General features: G+C 33.6%; 3 protein-coding genes across 5 annotated transcripts in view; 1 reads left to right on the top strand and 2 right to left on the bottom strand.

Moving 5' to 3' along the window:
• Positions 1-20,108, bottom strand: part of LOC136029129 (uncharacterized) — a 337,007-nt gene that overhangs the window by 105,698 nt on the left and 211,201 nt on the right. The gene's annotated exons all lie outside the window — the stretch shown is intronic.
• LOC136029130 (uncharacterized) overlaps positions 1-20,108 on the top strand; it is a 71,270-nt gene that overhangs the window by 8,330 nt on the left and 42,832 nt on the right. Inside the window, exons 3-4 of one of the 2 annotated variants that reach the window (XM_065707212.1) lie at positions 3,544-3,666; positions 7,007-7,111. The gene's annotated coding sequence lies outside the window, so the exon portion shown is untranslated. The remainder of the gene's footprint in view (positions 1-3,543; positions 3,667-7,006; positions 7,112-20,108) is intronic. The other variant, XM_065707213.1, reaches the window with a different exon arrangement.
• LOC136029661 (craniofacial development protein 2-like) lies at positions 13,069-13,620 on the bottom strand. The gene has a single exon (XM_065708164.1). The coding sequence runs from the start codon at positions 13,618-13,620 to the stop codon at positions 13,069-13,071; it is 552 nt and encodes a 183-aa protein (XP_065564236.1).

The raw sequence follows: 20,108 nt of genomic DNA, 5'->3' as shown, positions 1-20,108 counted from the left end.
CGGAATCATGGAACAGAATCTCTGGAACCCCCTAAAGCTCTTTTAAAGGATACAAAAAAAATTATTTAAACGAAAATCTTCGTTTTTTCAGTTGACACCAAGTAAAAAAAAAGACACATGGAATCAGGGAACAGTCTCTCAAACCCTGTAAAGGTTTTTAAAAGGATACAATAATTATTTATTTACCAAAAACCTTCGTTTTTTTAATGAACGCCTAGTAAAGAGAAAAAACAACATGATATCAGCGAATAAAATCTCTCAAACTCTGCAAATCTCTTTTAAAGGATAGAAGAATTATTTATTTAAACAAAACTTTCTTTTTTAATGAGCGCCAAGTAAAGAAAAGAAAACCACTTGGAATCAGGGAACAGAGTCTCTCAAACCCCGTAAAGCTCTTTTAAAGGATTCAAGAATTTTTATTTAGCTGAAAAATCTTAGTTTTTTCAATGGATGCCATGTAAAGAAAATAAAACCCACATGGAATCAGGGAACGGAGTCTTTCGAATCACATAAAGCTCGTTTAAAGGATTCAAGAATTATTTTTTTAACAAAAAATCTACGTTTTTTAATGAACGCTAAGTAAAGAAAAAAACTAATGTTTTTTTTCTTGGCGTAAAGAATTTTTTTACTAAACAAATAATTCTTGTATACTTTGAAAGGGCTTAACTCTGGTCCCTGATCCCAAGTGGGATTTTTATCTTTATTTGGCCTTCATTCAAAAAACCAAGATTTTCTTGTTAAATAAATCATTCTTGTATCGTTTTTTAAGAGCATTATTAGGGTAGAGAGACTTTGACAAAGATCTTCGTTTATTTAGACAAAAATCTTCGTTTTTTAATGAACGCCAAATAAAGAAAAAAAAATGAAATCAGGCAACATAGTGTCTCAAACCCCATAAAGCTCTTTTAAAGAATATAAGAATTATTTATTTAACAAAAAAGATTGCTTTTTAATGAACGCAAAGTAAAAAAAAAATCAACCACATGGAATCATATAACAGAATCTCTGGAACCCCCTAAAGCTCTTTTAAGGGATACAAAAAAAAATTTATTTAAACGAAAATCTTTGTTTTTTTTAATTGACACCAAGTAAAAAAAAAGACACATAGAATCAAGGAACAGAGTCTCTCAAACCCTGTAAAGGTGTTTAAAAGGATACAATAATGATTTATTTACCAATAACCTTCGTTTTTTTAACGAACGCCAAGTAAAGAGAAAAAAACAACATGGAATCAGGGAATAGAGTCTCTCAAACTCTGCAAATCTCTTTTAAAGGATACAAGAATTATTTGTTTAAGCAAAACTTTGTTTTTTAATGAGTGCCACATAAAAAAAAATAAAAAAACAATTGGAATCAGGAACAGAGTCTCTCAATCAAAACTCGTAAAGCTCTTTTAGAGGATACAAGAATTATTATTTAAAGCTCTTTTAAAGGATTCAAGAATTATTTAATTAGCAAAAATATTTGTTTTCTTAAAGAATGAAAATGTCTTTTAAAATATAAAAGAATTATTCATTTACCAATTTTTATTTAATGAACGCCAAGTAGAAAAAAACCCACATGGAATCAGGGAACAGAATCTTTGTGACCCCGTAAAGCTCTTTTAAAGGATTCATGAATTTTTATTTAACTGAAAGATCTTAGTTTTTTAATGAATGCTTAGTAAAGAAAAAAAATCAAGTTTTTTTACTTGGATTAAAAAAAAATGTTCGTTATAAAAATAATTCTTCTATACTTTAAAAGGGCTTAACTCTGTTGAATGATTCCAAGTGGAATTGTTTTCTTTACTTGGCCTTCATTCAAAAAACCAAGATTTTCTTGTTCATTCTTGTATCGTTCAAAAGAGCTTTATCGGGCAGAGAGACTTTGACGAAAATCTTCGTTTATTTAGACAAAATTCTTCGTTTTTTTAATAAACTCCAAAGAAAGAAAAAAGAACACATGGAATCAGGGAACAGAGTGTCTCAAACCCCATAAAACTCTTAAAGGATATAAGAATTATTTATTTAACAAAAAAAAAATGCTTTTTAATGAACACCAAGTAAAAAAAGAAAAACCACATGGAATCATGGAACAGAATCTCTGGAACCCCCTAAAGCTCTTATAAAGGATACAAAAAAAATTATTTAAAAGAAAATCTTAGTTTTTTCAATCGTCACCAAGTAAAAAAAACACTTGGAATCAGGGAACAGTCTTTCGAACCCCGTAAAGCTCTTCTAAAGAATACAAGAATTATTTATTCAACAGAAAATCTTAGTTTTTTTTAATGAACGCCGTGTAGAGTAAAAAAAACAAAAAAACACATGGAATCAATGGACAATCGAATAATTTTCAATAAAAAAAAAAAACTAAGTTCTAAAAAACTGGTGGGGGGATTGGGACCCTGGGGGGTATAAGGCCTTGTAGAGGGGTTTGGGGCCCTAAATGGGAAATTGGTACCTTGAGTGAAACCTGGGGCCCTTGAAGGGGATTTGTACATTCCTGGAATGATGCCAAAAACAGCTGACAGTAACTCCAATAGTTCATCGGTGTAAGGCTATGACCGTACTTGTTGATACCATGCTACTTATATTAAGTTATTTAAACTGAACGAATTGTGTATTTAATTGTATTCAAGTTCAACAATTAAATATAGCTAAGATTTGAATTAGAATCGAACTTATTGGTAAAACTTCTTTTAAGGTGAGGGTATATAAATATTACATTTCCAAAAAAGATGTCCCATAACATCTTCTAAAATGCCCTAGCTGAAAGTGCCCAGTTTTGTATCGCTATTGTGAGGCAGGTATTCGTAAAGCTACCCCGCCTGGTTAGAATCAAAATCTTAGCGCTGATCTTCACATTGTCAAGTCCCACCTAAAACTTAAACGGGAATTGCTACGGGAGGAATAATGCAATTCAACCAGCTTTTTTGTTTAATTATTGTTTCTAACTATTTTGTATGTTGGGACACACAGCTCGCTTTGTTTTATGACTGATCCATCCAAACCTTATTTTGCCACCTTGAGACCTAATTTTGGCTACATATTAATGTTTGCCCTCTCCAATAGTTGCAAACATAAAGGCTCTGATGCTTTCAATATTATATACTTTTTTGCCCCTACAAAACGGATAACCTACTACTCAGTTTTACCCTGTATTATTTCTTTGCCAGTTCACCACACTTTAGGTTGCTTATTGGAAAATAAGTTTACCCGTAACACGATTTTTTTTTGAATTTATGCAAATGCTAAAGTCTTGAGTAATACAAGCTAAACTAAAAAGGAGGGAAATGAAACCTAGTCGTGCTGCCGCCTGCTTTAGGAATTTTTGAGAAATATGTCTAAAACACGACATTGCTGCATTAACGCCGTAGGATGTGATATTAAAGCATTACGAGAGATCTGAGATTGAAGTATTACGAGAAATGTGAGAAAGCAAATACGAGAAATCTAGAACTATTCAGAATATAGAACCCATGTTTTCCTTGGACCTATTTTTTAATTCTTCGTTTAAATTTTGACGCATTTTCTAATTTAGTTGATTTAATCTTTTTATTTACAGAAAGCGTTATTTGTCTTGGGTAATGTCACAAGCAGTACATATGCACGAAGCCTATTTTTAAATCAAAATGTTCTTCAGTATTTTTCACCATTGTTACTACATCCAAAAGAACAAATAATTCAGGTAATTACAAATTATTAAAACTTTATTAAAATAAATGTAAGCATGGTAATCTGGCTTGCTTCTGTAGGGACTCAATACGGGTTTTGTATTTTCCACTGGCATAGACATCTGATCAAAATTTCGAGATTGCTATACGCCGGTAAATACGCCTTTGGAAAAACGAAATTGCCCCCACTGCCCCTGAGTCAGGGGTTGTAGATTTTTGAAGCTACACTTTGTTAGCCCTTAGTGTCAGTTGTGGCTCAAGTTAATTGTAGGTCCAAAGTGGTATGAAATGTGAGGCCTTTAACCGCAATTTAGAAACAAAAGTTGCAGAAACTCTCTTAAACCATTACGGTCTCTGAAAAATTTTCTCCATGTTACATAATATGTTTAATATTGGCGGGAGTATAAACAAGAGTGTACTATAAAAAGCGTTCTGGTGCAATTTGGACTTCCTTTGGATGCAGTTTGGTGCTATTTTCAAACAAACGAGTTACATTTATATATTTTTTTTTACATATTGACAGCAATTTAAGTAAAGATAAGGACTGTTAAAACACGTGTTTCTAGAATTATTTTGAAAATGCATTTACAAGGGTCTTTGGGGGGTGGGTGGGACGCCCAAAAACATTACAAAATCTTCGATAGATTATTTGGAGATGATTGAATTAGAATCCGTTATTAAGACTGTGTTGAACAGGGCTATTGAACAACCTGTTGGCTGACCTTGAGCTTCTGTACACAATGACGATTTTGTCTTATTCTTTTAAATACAAAGGAATACATTTGCCGATTGCCAGCTCTCTGGCAACTCAAACCAGGGATGGTACTAAGTGCTGGGGTGACCATTGGGAATTTTGTAACCCAAATTTAAGATTTTAAAAAGTATTTCTGTATACTGTCATATATAAAAGCCTTTTTTGTGTTGTAATTGAAAAATTGAAAAAAACATTAATCCCCCCCCGCTAGACTTTGAAAAATATATTATACTCTACCCTCTCGCAATCCTTTAAAATTCAAGAATTCACACCACTGATTGAATGAAAATGCTGGGTGGTAACGTCGCTAATGTCGTTGATGATCGAAAATGGGGAGGGGGAATCTTTTGACATCTTATTCGTCAAAATAGCACACAGAGGATGGTTGGAAGTTAAAATTTTTATAATCTAAACTTAAGAAGCTCGTCAGCTTCTCGGTTTGACTTGATAACATTGATATGCGGGTTAATTGGAACAAATCCTACTTTGTTCAGATTTTTATCTAGAACGGGACAAATTTTTAAGAATTAGCTTGATGTGGATGTCCATCCTCTATCCGAAATTTAATTCACCAAATTTCAAGACCTCACAAAGTTCTAAGGACGCCAAAATAGATATAATCCCCCCTCCTCCGCCCATTGTTTTGGTGTATTATATATTTGAAAATAGAGATATTGCAAGAACTTTCTTTTCGTTGTTGTAAATCTAATCAAATCTCGAGCTTCTAGTGTCGTACAATTGCTATAAAGGTCTTTTTCTAAATAAAGATTATCTCTTGTGATGAACAATTTCCAAATTTTTTTGCACTGTATATTGGTATATAAATAGTATAGAATGAGTTCAAATTGTTCGGAAGTATTTCCGTCAGAGTTGCCAAATTCTTGCCACCATTAAATTCTTAAGACTATGCTGAACAAAAACTATGGAAACGAGGCGTTAGCCATGTCATTTTGTGAAAATTTAATAGCCATATTCAACCTTATTAACCCAAATATTGGTATTAGCTCAGATGGGTAAACTAACGGTATTCTAATAAAAAGCTATAAATTGTACGACCAGGTAAGTTATGGGAGCGAAACTATGAGGGTGAAATTTTCCAAATTGTCCTGCCTGAAGTATATGGGAATTTTTCTATGCATATTTATCACTTAAATGCCTTAAAATTGACAAGTTTTTTCGGTATCCTTCCCGTTACTTACTAAATGTATTCTAGTTTAGTCATGGTAAATTTGACAATACTGTCCTTAGAAATGCAAACCTTAATGATATTTTGGCTCTAGAAAAGAACTGCATCTGCAAAGGAAAGCCGCACCTTCTTGAGCTGTTTGGCATCATGCGTTTGTAAGCTAATTTTTCGCCGATTTATCAACCATGTTTGTTTTGTTTTTTTTTTGGGGGGGGGGGTGGACATTGTTAATGATAAAAAAAAGCGTAACAGCCTATAGAAGTCTTCTTAATTAAATTTGAATTCCGGATTCTTAAATTTTAAAGGTGTATATGGTTTTGTAAGTCTCTAGTAATCAATCAGATTTTGTTTTATTGTCCTTGACTCTTCAATTGTGATGGCCAGTCATTCAATCCAACGATATTAGGTTAGATAGACTGAAAGTATTGTGCATTTGGTTATAATTAAATTGAACGGTGAAAATATATCAGGTTGATTAAAATAAAGAATAATTTAAAAAAGGTGAACCTATAGGTAGAACTTCTTTTAATATGGAGGGATGTAAATATATCCTTTCCAACAAATATGACATAACTTCTTTTGTAATGTCCCAGAGTTTTTACATTGTTGTATGGCTTTTTTGTGACAGGTACTGATAAACCTACCCCGCCTGCTCTAGAGACTAGATCTTAGCCCTGATCTTCAAATTGTCGATTCCCACCAAAAATATGACTGGGGGTGGCTACGGGATGAAGCGATGCCTCTCATTCAGCTTTTTCGTTTATTTATTGTTTCCAACTATTTTTGTATGTTAGGAGACCCACCTCGCTTTATTTTATGGTTGCCCCATCCAAAGCTTGTATTGCCACCCTGAGACCTAATTTTATCTCCAGAATATTGTACCCCCTCTCCAACAGCTTCAAACATAAAGGCTATGATATTTTTCATGTCATATACCTTATTACCCTTAGAATACAAATTGTCCACTAGTCAGTTTTACCCTGTATTGTTTCTTCGCTAGTTCACCCCACTTAGGCTGGTTATCGGAAAATAAGTTTTACCCCTAAAACACTAAACGCTAAAACAGTTTTTTTTTTAAATTCATGCGAGTACTTTGAGCTCGTTTAATATAAACTAAACTAACAAAGAGGCAAAATAAAACCTAGACATAAAAATTATGTGAAAAACACATCGTTTGCTGTACATTAACACTGTAGGATCCTGGTGTAAAGCAATATACTGAATACTAAAAAAATATGTTTATATTGAATTAATATATTTTGAAATATTAATCTTTTGATTAGGATTGTACAACTTCGAAAAATCTGGAACTATAACTGCAGACCCATGTTTTTATTTAGCTATTTTTAATTTTTTTTTTGTAAATTTTGGCATAATTTTCTAATTTAGTTTACTTAATCGTTGTATTTTACAGAACGCCTTATGGATCTTAAGTAATGTAATGTCCGGTTCTGTGGATGGAGTTCAGAAAGTTATAGATGCGGAGCTCTTCCACTTTATTCTGCTGCACTTGGATAAGGTACAAAAGTTACAAGTATTTTTCTGAAAGTTTTTTTCATACTAACTGCTTTTGCTTTGGTTATAGCCGTGCTATAGAACAAAAATGACGTCATTCTACGTGCCCTTTGTTGTGCCATCTGAAATAACTATAACTGGAAACAATATTATTCTAAACGTAAGGGTATAATGTGGAAGGTTAAGCTAGTTTCTAGGTCACATTGTTTTCTTGGAAGTCCAAAGCCCGAAAAAGAAATTTTCAAATTTGGGACATATCTTGGGAGGAAGAGGTCTTTTATTTTGTTGAACATCTTGGAGATTCATTCACACTGAAAGACGCTAAGACCTTATAAATGAAAGATGTCACATGTTGGTGGTTTTGGAATCTCTGGAATGATATTTAAAGCAATACTTAAGGCAATTATTGACGTTTTTGTCAATTTTCTTCCATTAAAATACGAAAAAGACATTTCAACCAAAAAGCCAAGTGTCTTTTTGGCTCTCCTTTGAATTTATCGTTTATTATAAAAACATTAATCGACCTTTATTTATTTACATACATCAGGATTACAGTATCAATTACCCTCGTTACGCGGTATCTCTTTTGTAAACATAGAAAGTATCCTGTACAATTGAAAGGTCCTTGAATGTATATTGTGGCATTATTTTTCACCATAAAATAAATTATATATAGGTGTGCCTACATCTACTTTTGATTTACAGTGGTTTTTATGGCACTTGGTATTAGCCAAGTGACATATAGCGATCGCAAATTCTGTCGGTCCCGGTTTTGCTACTTTAGGCACTTCAAGGTAAGCTAGGCCGATGAAATATGGCAGGCGTATCAGGGACCGGACCAGATTAAATTAGAAATAGTCGTTTTCCCGATTTGACCGTCTGGGGGGGGAGTGGGGGGGCCGGTTAATTCGGAAAAAAATATAGAAAAATGAAGTATTTTTAACTTACGAACGGGTGACGGGATCTTAATGAAATTTGATGTTTCGAAGGATATCGTGTCTTAAAGCTCTCAATTTAAATCCCGACCAGATCTGGTGACATTGGGGGGAGATGAAGGGTGGAACCTAAAATCATGGGAAACACTTAGAGTGGAGGGATCGGGATGAAACTTGGGGGGAAAAATAATCAGAAGTCCTTGATACGTGATTGGCCTAACCGGAACAGATCCGTTCTGTTTGGGGGGGAGTTGGGGGGTGGTGGGTTAATACTGAAAAATTAGGTATTTTTAACTTACGAAGGAGTGATTGGATCTTAATGAAATTTCATATTTAGAAGGACCTTGTAACTCAGATCTCTTACTTTAAATCCTGACAGTATCCAGAGTCATTAAGGGAGGGGAGGGGAGTTGGGGGGACTGGAAATGCTGGAAAACACTTAAAGTGGAGAGATCAGGATGAAAATTGGTCGGAAAAGTAAAAACAAGTCCAAGACACGTGACTGACATAACCGTAACGGATCTGCTGTGGATCTGGTGACATATGGGGGCGTTGGGGGTGGGAACCTAAAACCTTGGAAAACGCTTAGAGTGGAGGGATTGGGATGAAACTTGGTGGGAAAAATAAACTGTAGTCCTAGACACGTGATTGAAATAGCCGGGACGGATCTGCTTTATTTGGGGGAGTTCGGGGGGGAGTAATTCCGAAAAATTAAAAAATGAGGTATTTTTAACTTACGAAGGAGTGATCATATCTTAATGAAATTTCATATTTAGAAGGACCTCGTAACTCAGATCTCTCGTCTTAAAACCCAACCAGATCTAGCGTCATTGGGGGGGGGGGCGGAAATTTTGGAAAACACTTAAAGCGGAGAGATTCGGATGAAACTTGGTAGGAGGAATAAAAACATGTCCAAGATACGTGACTGACATAACTGGACTTGATCCGCCCTTTTTGGTGGAGTAGGGGGGGGGGGGTTTATTCGGAAAAGTTAGAAAAATGAGGTGTTTGTAACTTATGAACGGGTGATCAGATCTTAATGAAATTTGATATTTAGAAGGATCTTGTGCTTTGGAGCTCTCATTTTAAATTCCGACTAGATCTGGAGACATTGGGGGGGGGAGCTGGAATTCTTGGAAAACGTGAAAATTGAGGTATCTTTATCTTACGAATGGGTGATGGAATCTTAATGAAATTTGATATATAGAAGGATCTTATGTCTCAGATGCTCTATTTTCAATTCGAATCGAATCCGGGGACATAGGCGGTTGTAGGGGGTATACAGAAATGTTGGTAAAGGCTTAGAGTGGAGAGATCGGGAAGAAACTTGATTGGAAGAATAAGCACAACTTATAGATACGTTATTTACATGATTGGAACGGATCTGTTCACTTTGGAGGACCTGGGGGCGTTGATTTGAAAAAAATAAACAAATTGAGGATTTTCTTCATTTAAGAACGGGTGACCGGATCTTAATGACATTTGATATTTAGAAGGAACTCATGTCTCAGAGCTCTTATTTCAAATCTCGACCAGATCTGTTGACATTGGGGGGAGTTGGAGGGTAAACCGTAAATCCTGGAAAACGCTTAGAGTAGAGAAATCAGGATGTAACTTGATGGGTAGAATAAGCAAATGTCGTAGATACGTAACTGACGTAACCGTACTGGATATGCTCTCTTTGGGGGAGCTCCAGTGCTTTAGTTAGTTTGGTGCTTTTGGACGTGCTAGGACGATGAAAACTGGTAGGCGTGTCTGGGAGCTGCACAAAATGTCTTCAGAAAGTCTTTTTCCCTGATTAGACCATTAGGGGGTCGAAGGGTGAGGAAAAAGTAGAAAAAACGTGGTATTTATAACTTACGAGTGAGTGATCGGATCTTGATGAATTCTGATATTTAGAAGGACCTTGTGACTCAGGGTTCTTATTTTAAATTTCGACCGGCATTAAGCCTCCGATTTTCCTTTCAAATCAATCTATTGATTCTTAGAATTTTGCTAGAGCTCATACCATATGAGCTCTTGGGTCTTGGCTCGTCCGGCCTCGTCACAAGACCATATGAGCTCTTAGCTCTTGTTTTTTCTTCTTCACGGCTTCGTACTAAAAAAATAAATTCGTTTATTGAATAATTTAGATATCATAGAATCAGCAAAAACAAATTGAAAATAAATTGCAGCCAAATTACACGAGATATACTATTTAATAGTGTTTCTGTATATTGTTCTTCTTCTAAGATGATTAGCTTGTCTGGACGTGAGATAGGCATTGTTTAGAATTTTGTTTTCTTATGAAAAGTAACGCAATTTACAGTATTGTCTTAATGAAAACAATTCATTTCAATTTATTTGTAAGCTCCCAAAAAAAAGGGGGTGAAGAACCCCTAAATGACAGAAAAATGACCAAATGACAGCATAAGAAAAAAAAGGGGAGAAGTGAAGAAAAATCGTACAATAATCAAAAATAAGCAATTGTTCAATCATTACTATGGGACTTGATCTTTTCTTACGTTTTTGCAATCTAAGAACGTATTAGAGAACCTGTATAAGAACATATTAATAAGATCCATAACACAACACAATCATAAGACATACCTCAAAACACATATAATTCTAAGATATAAGAATCATAACACAATCATAAGATCATAAAAACAGAGAAGACCAATCATGATTAAGCTTACTGGCGGAAGGTTTAAAATGTTAACTCTTCTATCAATAATTTTAGCCAAAAAAATGAATTTAAGTTTTTGGGCCGAAGAAGTTACCGGTCCAAGGGGGCATATGCAAAAGGTTTTGAGCAAATTTAAAATAAATGTGGTTTACAAGTTTTTGTTGTTTTTTGAAGCAGTAAAAAGTTGCCGAATAGGAGACGGATCAGGAAGATGAGACACGGTTAGAATATCGTGAATTTTAGAAAGATGTAAACTACTAAGAGCTCTTAAGAGTAGTTATACATCAGACTATGAGAACCCATACACAAGCACACTTTTTGTGAAATTACAATGTTATACATTTATCTATTAAATGGTAAATTTATCCTTAAAACAAGGTAATATGATTTTATACAATAAGGTCTAAGATAAGGTTAAATTTTGAAACTTGTTAACATCTGTTTTTCACGTTTTACGCGCTTTTTTCTTTTGCTTTTTTAGTTTTTTGCAATACAAAACTACGAAATTACTTTTTTTTTAATGTATATTCCAGTTAACCTTAACCTACATCAACGAATTGAGATAAACAATTTTTAGAAATTGTTTGGAATATAATATATTTTATTCAACTTTGATACAGAAATTAAAAACATTTTAATATGCTTGGTAAGATACACTTAAGCTGTATATGGTATTGATTATTAAATTAATAAAACTTATATTTTAATAGATGATATAATTTTGTCTTTAAAATAATTTAACAACGGAAAAAAAACCAATAGATGACATAATTATTTCAAAGTATTGCAAAAAAGTCATTTTCACTAGGATTTTGTGTTTTATTACGAGAGTGAAATTATTTTCATTCACTGTAGCCTAGCTCACCTTTCAATTAATTATAATTAATTATCCAATTTACAATATTCAAAATTGAACTTAAATCTAAATTTAAATTAAATGCTCATATTTACTATAGTGAAAACGTGATTCTTTGGTGCTATTTCTATAGATTTTAGGCTATCTTCTATATTTGGAAGTTTAACTTCTTCAAATATTTGATCCATCAATTCATTTTGAAATTGGAGTTGTGTCAATTTAACTGGTGTAAAATTCGTTTGATTCGTTCTGTGGAATACGTAAGATAAATATCAGGACGCAGCAAGAACGATTTGGGCGGGAACCATGTTGCTCTCATCCCCATAAATTTTGTCCACTTTTGTCTGGTTTCATCTAAGTTTAATCACATAAAACTTCACTTCCTGCTGATTGGAGTGTGATACCTCTCCAGTTATCTAATGATGTTCTTCGACTTTTCTTGAAGAGTTTCATGACAATGCTTTTATTCCAGTCACTAGGGACAGCCTCGTCGTCCCACACCTCACCTAGTAGCTTGAATAGTTAGCCAGCGAGAGCTATTTTCAAATTTCAACTTCTCCGGAGGGACTCCATCACATTTGGCGGCTTTCCCATTTTTAGCGACTTCAGGGCTATAGCAACCTCCTGAAAGAGGATGGGGCCCGAATAGAGATCAAAGTTAAAGTAGGGGCACGGCAGGGACCAACAGTGGCTCATGGGCTATTGGCTGGTTCAAAACATCCGAGAAATATTCACTTCAATGGTTTTGGACTTGTACCCGATTGGTAAGCAGCTGCCCACTTTATCCTCTATGAAGTGGCAAGGGTTTGTTTGCACGCCGGAAAGCTTCTTAGTAAGCATATAAACGGCTGTACTATCACCCTGGCCGGCTGCTCTTTGTGCCCCGCTGCTTTTTTCCTAGCACACGTTCTCTTGTCATTCCTGGTAGAAATTTTCACTCGCTTATGAGCGAATTTATACTGCTGTTTTCAACTATCACACTATTGCCTATTGCAAGGGTGACTAGATGAATGGCTATGTGAGCATTTATCAACAAGAGCTTTCAGATTTGTTCTTTCCTTAATCAGCTGCCAAGTTTCTTCACTAATTCACTCTTCCTTCTTTCTTTTCTTATATCCAAGAACTTCCACTGCAGCATCTTTTAGGCACTCTGATACTAATTTCCAAAGACATTCTGTACTCGTTTCGTCGGAGTCATCGAGGCTCAAAGCTGCAAACCTATTTTCTAGTGCAAGATTATATTTTTGACGAATAGTCCTATCAGAGAACTTCTGGTTATCGAATTTTTTAACTGTATCTTTCACTTTCTTCACCGCCTCTAACTTAATTTTGCATATGGATATAACTAGTTGATGGTCAGAGAAACAATCGGCTCCACGATAAGCTCTGACATCTTCAAGGGACCTTCTTCTTCGCTTGCTTATTAGTATATGGTCGATCTAGTTTTGAGTGGTACCATCAGGGGATTTCCACTTGTATTTGTGGATAGTCTTATGGGGATACTATGTACCTCCTACAATCATGTAATTAGTGACACAAAAATCAATCAGTCTCATGCCATTTTTACTGACTTCACCCAGTCCATGAGAGCCAATTACCGTTGGTGCATAATCCTGGTGGCAGCCCACTTTCGCATTAAAATCGCCACAAACAACCAATATATCATGGATACGAATTTTATTTGTAACATCATTAAGGGACTGATAGAAAGTGTCTTTATAAGACTCACATGATTCATTTGTTGGAGCATAAACTGCTATACACGTCGTTTTCGCATAAGTAGTCGCAAAACGCGCTCTCAGGATACGATCGTTAACTGGTTCCCAATCAAGAAGACATTTATTTGCTACACCACGTAGAGCCAGTGCTACTCCAGCCGCTTTAATACGTTCTTTTCCGGAATAAAGCACATGATAATTCTCACACTCAAGGGTCCCAAACTTTGGAACTCGTGTCTGAGATAGTGCAGCCATATCAATTCGATACTTGTCAAAAGTTTTCTTTATATTATTTATATTATTTATTCGACCCGGCTGACTATCTGGGTTAATCATTCTAACATTCAAAAATCCAATTCGAAAAGCATCTTTCGTAGTCAAAAATTGTGTCCGGGGGTGTTCAGGGTTCGGTATCTCAAGATCAGTCAAAATTCTGAGGCCATTTGTCGTTGATTCAGTAATAATTGGTTTTTTACGGTGGCAGGTTATTAGCCCATAAACCAACCCTCACCACTTTACGAACTTGGGACCATCCGTTGTGGCCTGAGATAGCTAACAAGGCAACCCTGTTAACCTCCCGGGCACACACCAGGTGGGTTGGACATAGCATAGTATTATAAAAAGTACATAGAATATTAGCATATATTGAATCACCCTATTTAAAAGAATATATCAATCATGATACTAAATGACGACAAAAGGAAACGAATTATTTCGAGAAAGATTTCTTTAAATCAATGAATAATACTTGTTTTGGGAAAACCATAGAAAATATTGTAAATAGAGCTAATATTGAAATAATCATTAGTGGTTAACAAAACAAAGAAATTTTAAAAAACATGACTTTAAATCGGAAATAATCTTTAGCGAAAATTTCAGAGTAGCCAGAATAGCCAAGTCAAAAATAAATCTATATAAACCTGTTTATATCGTATGCGCTGTATTACAGTTATCCATGTTAGTGATATATGAATTACAGTGTGAATACATGAAACCAAAATATAATGTGACTATTGATTTATGCTACATGAATACGGATAGTTTTGTTTAGGATATTCGAACTGAGGATTTTTATAAAATATTAAAGCTGACCTCCAAGAAAAGTTTGATAATTCGGATTATAAAAAAGATAACCCTTATAGCTTCCCTACAGTCAGTAGAAAAGTGACAGGTATGATGATGGATGAACTATTAGGAAAAATAATGTCTGAGTTTGTAGGTTTAAGATCAAAAGTAAACACTTATTTAAAAGAGAGTGACGATGGAACCAAAGCAAAGAATAACTGGAAGGTTTCAAAACGAATATCGTTTTATTCGTAAAATAAACACATTACCCTGGGGACCTAATCCCTTGAACCTATAAGCTAGTTAAAGTATTATTAAGCTTTTTAATGTATTAGAGTTAAGCTAATTAGGCATTAAAGTCCAGATTCATAATTAATGTTAAGCTATAAGCTTCAAAGCTATAAACTTTATAGTTTAGTTTTACTTAACAATAATTTTCTCCAAGTAAATGAATGGAACAGCAACTATTAAAGTCTATGAATGTGGGAAAATAAACGCCGTTTTAAGAATAAACATCTGCTAGCACCTTAATGGTCTCTTCGACTATTGATTTGTGTAAACTCTGGATTTGGTAAAACCAATTTACTCTTGAACTTGATTTATGATTACTTTTACTTTCAAATATTTATCTGTATGCTAAAGATCTTGAAGAAGACAAATATAAATATTTAATACTTAGCATGAATCTCTTGGAAGAAAAACTCAAGTAATGATAAAACGATATCATTGATGTTGATGACCTAGAATCCAAGTGTATATAACTTAGTTATCTTTGACAATTTTGTAACAAAAAAATATCGAACAAAATTGAAGATTTATTTTTGAGAAGTAGAAAACTAAATAATCTATATTTCTCGGAGCTATTTTGATGCACCTAAAATTTTATTATTCAATTGTAATTATTTTACATTTTTCATGTGTTGTAAACCAAAAGAAATTGATACAATTGATTAGACAAAACCATGAATCTGACTTAAAAAAGAAACTAATTTAATCAAGCAACAAAGAATTATGGATATTTTCTAATTGATTTGAAAACAGATGATCAATCTTGTTACTACAAAAAGAACTGGGATATTCGCTTCATAAAATTTTGGGATACTAAATGATGAAGTTTGAAAGCTTAGGAAATAAATAACGGAAGCGTAAGGAAAGCAGATTGCTGCATGACTATGGTAACATTAATTTACAGTTGAAACGATTAACTAATATTGGTGGTGCAAGATCAGAGAATGATGCTATAAATTCACAAAATGTGAAAATTATTTTAAACGACTTAAAGGCTTAAGTTATCTATCAGCAAATTCTTACAAATCAGTATTTAAGAGAGGATTTTAATAGATTAAATGAAATTTATCATTCAGCTGATAATGTGTTGACTAGAGTTTATAGTGAAGGTTTATTAGTCTAAAATACATTAAAAAGAAATAAAGATGTAAATGTGGAAAATAGAAGACTTGAAAATGTTGCAAACCAGAAAAGGGTGCATTTGCAGTTAATATTTCAACGTTAAACGGTTTCGAACCAGAAATTATTAAAGATTGAATCCTAATCAATCTGAAATTAAGCGTAGATATTAGCAAGTATACTAACATTTATCAATCACCTGACAGTATATTGACTAGAGTTGATTACAAAGGACTATTAATATAAATACTTTAAAAGTAACAACAGAAGATATCAATGCAGAAAATAGAAGAATAAGAAACGTTGCCAACCCAAAAAATGGTGCAGATACAGTTAATCTATCAACGTTACTGTTGATACTACTCGAGTACTGTTGGTACTCGAAGGGTTTTATACAATTATCTGATTGTTTAGACTATTTTGGAAATGTTAATAAATATGCTTGAAAAAGATCCCGATATAGGTTTCCAAACGAGAATGACAGGAAGGTTGAAGCAAACTAAATAATATTGGTTATTTTTATCGATAAAACTAATTCTCTAATAACTGGAAGAGCATTCAATTTATTTATCAGAATTTCAAAAACAATAAATTAAAACGTGTTTCGATGTGAAAAAAAGGTAATGTGCGAGTAACGCATACAAAAGCGAATGAACTAGAACCTGTTAAACTGTTACTTCATAAAAGACAGGTGACTAAGATTGAAAAATGTAAAATGAAAACAAAGGATGTGGCATCGATTTATCCTACAAACAAATACTTTATCCAAGATTGCCATTCCTATCTCTTCTCGAAAAATTTAAAATCAATAAAAAAGTTTACTTTTTAAACACACAATCCATTTATCTCCTCTTCAAAAGCTAAAATAAACAGATATTTTAAGAAAAAAGAAGATTGCCGAATTCCAATAGAAAATATTATTGTTGGTAAAGAGTCTGTTGAACTATTGCTTAAAAGAAAAAAGTTGAACAAATTGAGCAATAAAAAATAAAAAATAAAGATTTCAATATAGTTATATCATATCATCAACTGATTTGAAATGGTGGCTTTCTTCCATTTTTAATACCATTAGCTGCTGCAACAGATTAAGCTGCTCTAATAAGTTATCCGGTTGCATTAGTTACATATGCTGGAAAGACATTTTTTTTTTTAATTACTGATTCTCCAAACGGTAAAGCTGAAGCTTTAACATTACCGTGGACTTTACCAAAAGTTTTCGGTTTAAAATTACCTGGTACACACACAATTGTTGGATCTGAATCGGAACTGGTTGTTGGAGATAGTTCCAAGAAAATACAAGTAGAAGAGGCTAAAGTACCTAAACAGCGTGGGAGACCCAGAAAAGTTTTTGAAGCAGAGATTTTAAAGTTTAAATTGCCCGCTTCCAAAAAATGGGGAACGTCAGAAAGAATAAAAAATCATATGATACCACTGACGAATATTTAGTATTGAAGGAATTAAGTCATATTCCTTGTTTTCGAGATGTTTTTTCTCGAGATAACTTACTAAGTAAAATAAGGAAAAAAGAATCTTGTTTAATGAAACTGTATTGGATCGCCTGGGACCCATTGGACTTGTTATTTCAATGATCCCAAGTACTCATTTATAGTATTTTGTGACTTTTTTGGAATGCAGCCTATAAATGTAATTGTCAACTACTTACAGACTTCAAATAAACAAATTGCCTTCCAGTCCAAAATTTTGACGATCTGAATATGTTCATTTGTGTGTTCTTTATGTAAAAAGAAAATTTAAGGGAATGGATCTACAGATTTTAATTTAAGATTTATTTTCAAGTATAAATAGAAGAAGAATTAGAAAAGGGAATATTTTTTCTCGTAGAGGTTTTTAAATATTATGGATGTGTTAGTAATGGTTTCTTAATACCCAAATTTTCATTTGTTTCTTTAGGTTTATTAGCTTTCGCTATGTTACCCCTTCTTTAAGTCTTGGGACAGTTCTGATTCAAATACTTGAAAAATATCTTATAGTTTAATATCCAAGAATAATATCTAAGAATAAAACTGCCTATTCATTTTATCTAGAATTACAAGCAGTATGCAAATCGGGTGAATTAACTAGTTAAAAAATAATTATACGAGAAAATGAATTATGCAAAACATTACAGTTTTTTCCTCGTGAAAAAATATGTGAAACTAGTGAAATTAAAATGTTATAAATATTGCATAAGAGTCTGCGAATTTCAAGACATGAATAAACAGTGAGAGTCGAACTGTTGGAGCGCAACCAATGATCAGTCAATCGCTTTACCAACTCGACCTCAGTGACCTTTAAGGAGAGTTTTATTTTAGAATCTTTTGGGTTTTTTATTTGACATACAGAACCACTAAAAAGTTTGCCGGCTACTGTGCTTAAGCCTGGAACCTGAAGATTCCAGGCCGCTTTAACCAGTTGCAACCAAGGAGACTTGTTTAAAGTTATATACTAACGGGATGTTAATATATAAATTACTTTCGATTTGGAAATCTGTTTAATAAAATTATTTACTAATAAATAGAGAAACGTTAAGCCAAATAAAAATAGACAATAAATATAATCGAAATATTAAGAAAAGAAAAGAAAATGCCTAAGCGTTTTGATTCTAAAGCAGCTGATCTTGAAAGGAAATTTAAAAAATTTAATGAAGGTATGATTTCAAAGGTTATAGAAAGAAACGGGAAAATAGTATCATTTATTTAAATATTAATATAGAACTATCCACTAAAAATTAAACCATATTAGATTATTAAATTTATCAGTAGTGTAGGATAATGGAATATAAAAAAAAACTCTTATTTCAGAAATTCACCCAATTCTTATTCCACCCGACCCGTTTTGAACTTGAAAATGATGAGATGGTCTAGGTGGGGCCTAGAACCCGTGTCCACATTGTAAAAAGTGTAAAAACGAGACCAATTTCGATTTCCAAGGACCTATTTTCATTTGAATGTAGGGATGGTAAACGTTCAAAATGTGTAATAGTTTATGTTAAAATGATGTAAAATGGACTGAAAATGATGTAAATTGATGGGTCTTTGTTTATTGACTTTCCTGCTGTAATGATTTCTCATGGTATGCTGTTGACGAAGCTTTTGCTTAGTAGAGTAACTGAGACTATAGCCACTCATGCTGTTAATTTTTTCTTCTTTATCAGTTCTTATTAGCTGTGTCTTGGTAAGCAATTTTTTGCTCGCTAAAAAGTTTACAATTTTTGTTCGCAAAACTCTCTAATTTAGCTACATTCTATGTGAAATATTTCAGCAAGACTGACAAGATAGGTTCTCTGCTTACAAGTTTATACTTGTAATCCTGTATATATAAAAGGCTGTATCAATATATTGCAAGATTATTTGTCAAGAAATCCAGAAGAAAAGGACAAAATGCATATGGCTCCACCATAAACAGCGGCCTAGTCGATACGAATTTACTGTCAAATAAAAATATATCGCTTGATCAAGACAAAGATGAATTATATGCAGCCATGAAATCCTTTGTATTAAACGGAAAAGAGCCGCCAGAATGCTGCAAAAACATTCTGAAAGAGCTAGATTATTTTCATTTCGACGAGGGCAAAAATCTTTAATAAGATATTATAGAGCACCCCAAGAGTATAGAAAAAACAAACTAAAAATTATTCCCTCAGTTCCAAAATTACTAGAGGGAGAAGAATAAAGCGAAATTTTTATTTTCCAAAATTGCATTCCAAGGTAAAATCCTCCATACCAGGATGCCAAGAACCTGTAAAACAAAATTTGTCACCAAAAATGTCTCGCGTAGTGCTAGGAAAATACCATACCCAAGCGGAGTTGGAAAACTAGTTTTATAGATATATGGGGCTCGGGAGGAGACTTGCCAGTTTCCGAGAAAAGAAATCGCTATCTGTTATCAACAGCGGATCTTTTTAATTCAGTACACTTTTTCTATTAAAGATGATAATGCAAGTACGTTAGTGAAGGTTTTTGTAAATCGACTATTCCTAGAACACAGTATTTCCCCCCCCCAAACCCTACTCAGCAGTAATTGCCCATGTTTTAAAGCGAAAATGTTACATGAAATAACTGAGTTGTTGGGAATAAAACGCTGGTATACCTCTGCTTACATGTCTTGTGCTGACAGAAAAATCGAACGTAAGTACCGAGAACCTGTATATATGCTGGGCATGCACTCAAGACACGAGCCTGACAACTGTTGAGTCGAGCTACCTTTTGTCGTTTTCGCAATAAACACAGCATATTTTCGTCTTTTAGACGATACCCCATTTTTTTTACGACATTTTAGAGATCCAAGAATTTGTATGGAGTCTATAGAAAATGATAGAATGTACTGGAGCTCGACAACAGTTGAGGCCAGCT

Source organism: Artemia franciscana, chromosome 7 (genome assembly GCF_032884065.1).
Source record: "Artemia franciscana chromosome 7, ASM3288406v1, whole genome shotgun sequence".
NCBI lineage: Eukaryota > Metazoa > Arthropoda > Branchiopoda > Anostraca > Artemiidae > Artemia > Artemia franciscana.
This window is presented reverse-complemented; position numbering and strand designations above follow the sequence as displayed.

Coding starts and splice junctions, on each gene's coding strand:
- LOC136029661 (XM_065708164.1), bottom strand. CDS start 13,620: ATGATTAACCCAGATAGTCAGCCGGGTCGAATAAATAATATAAATAAT.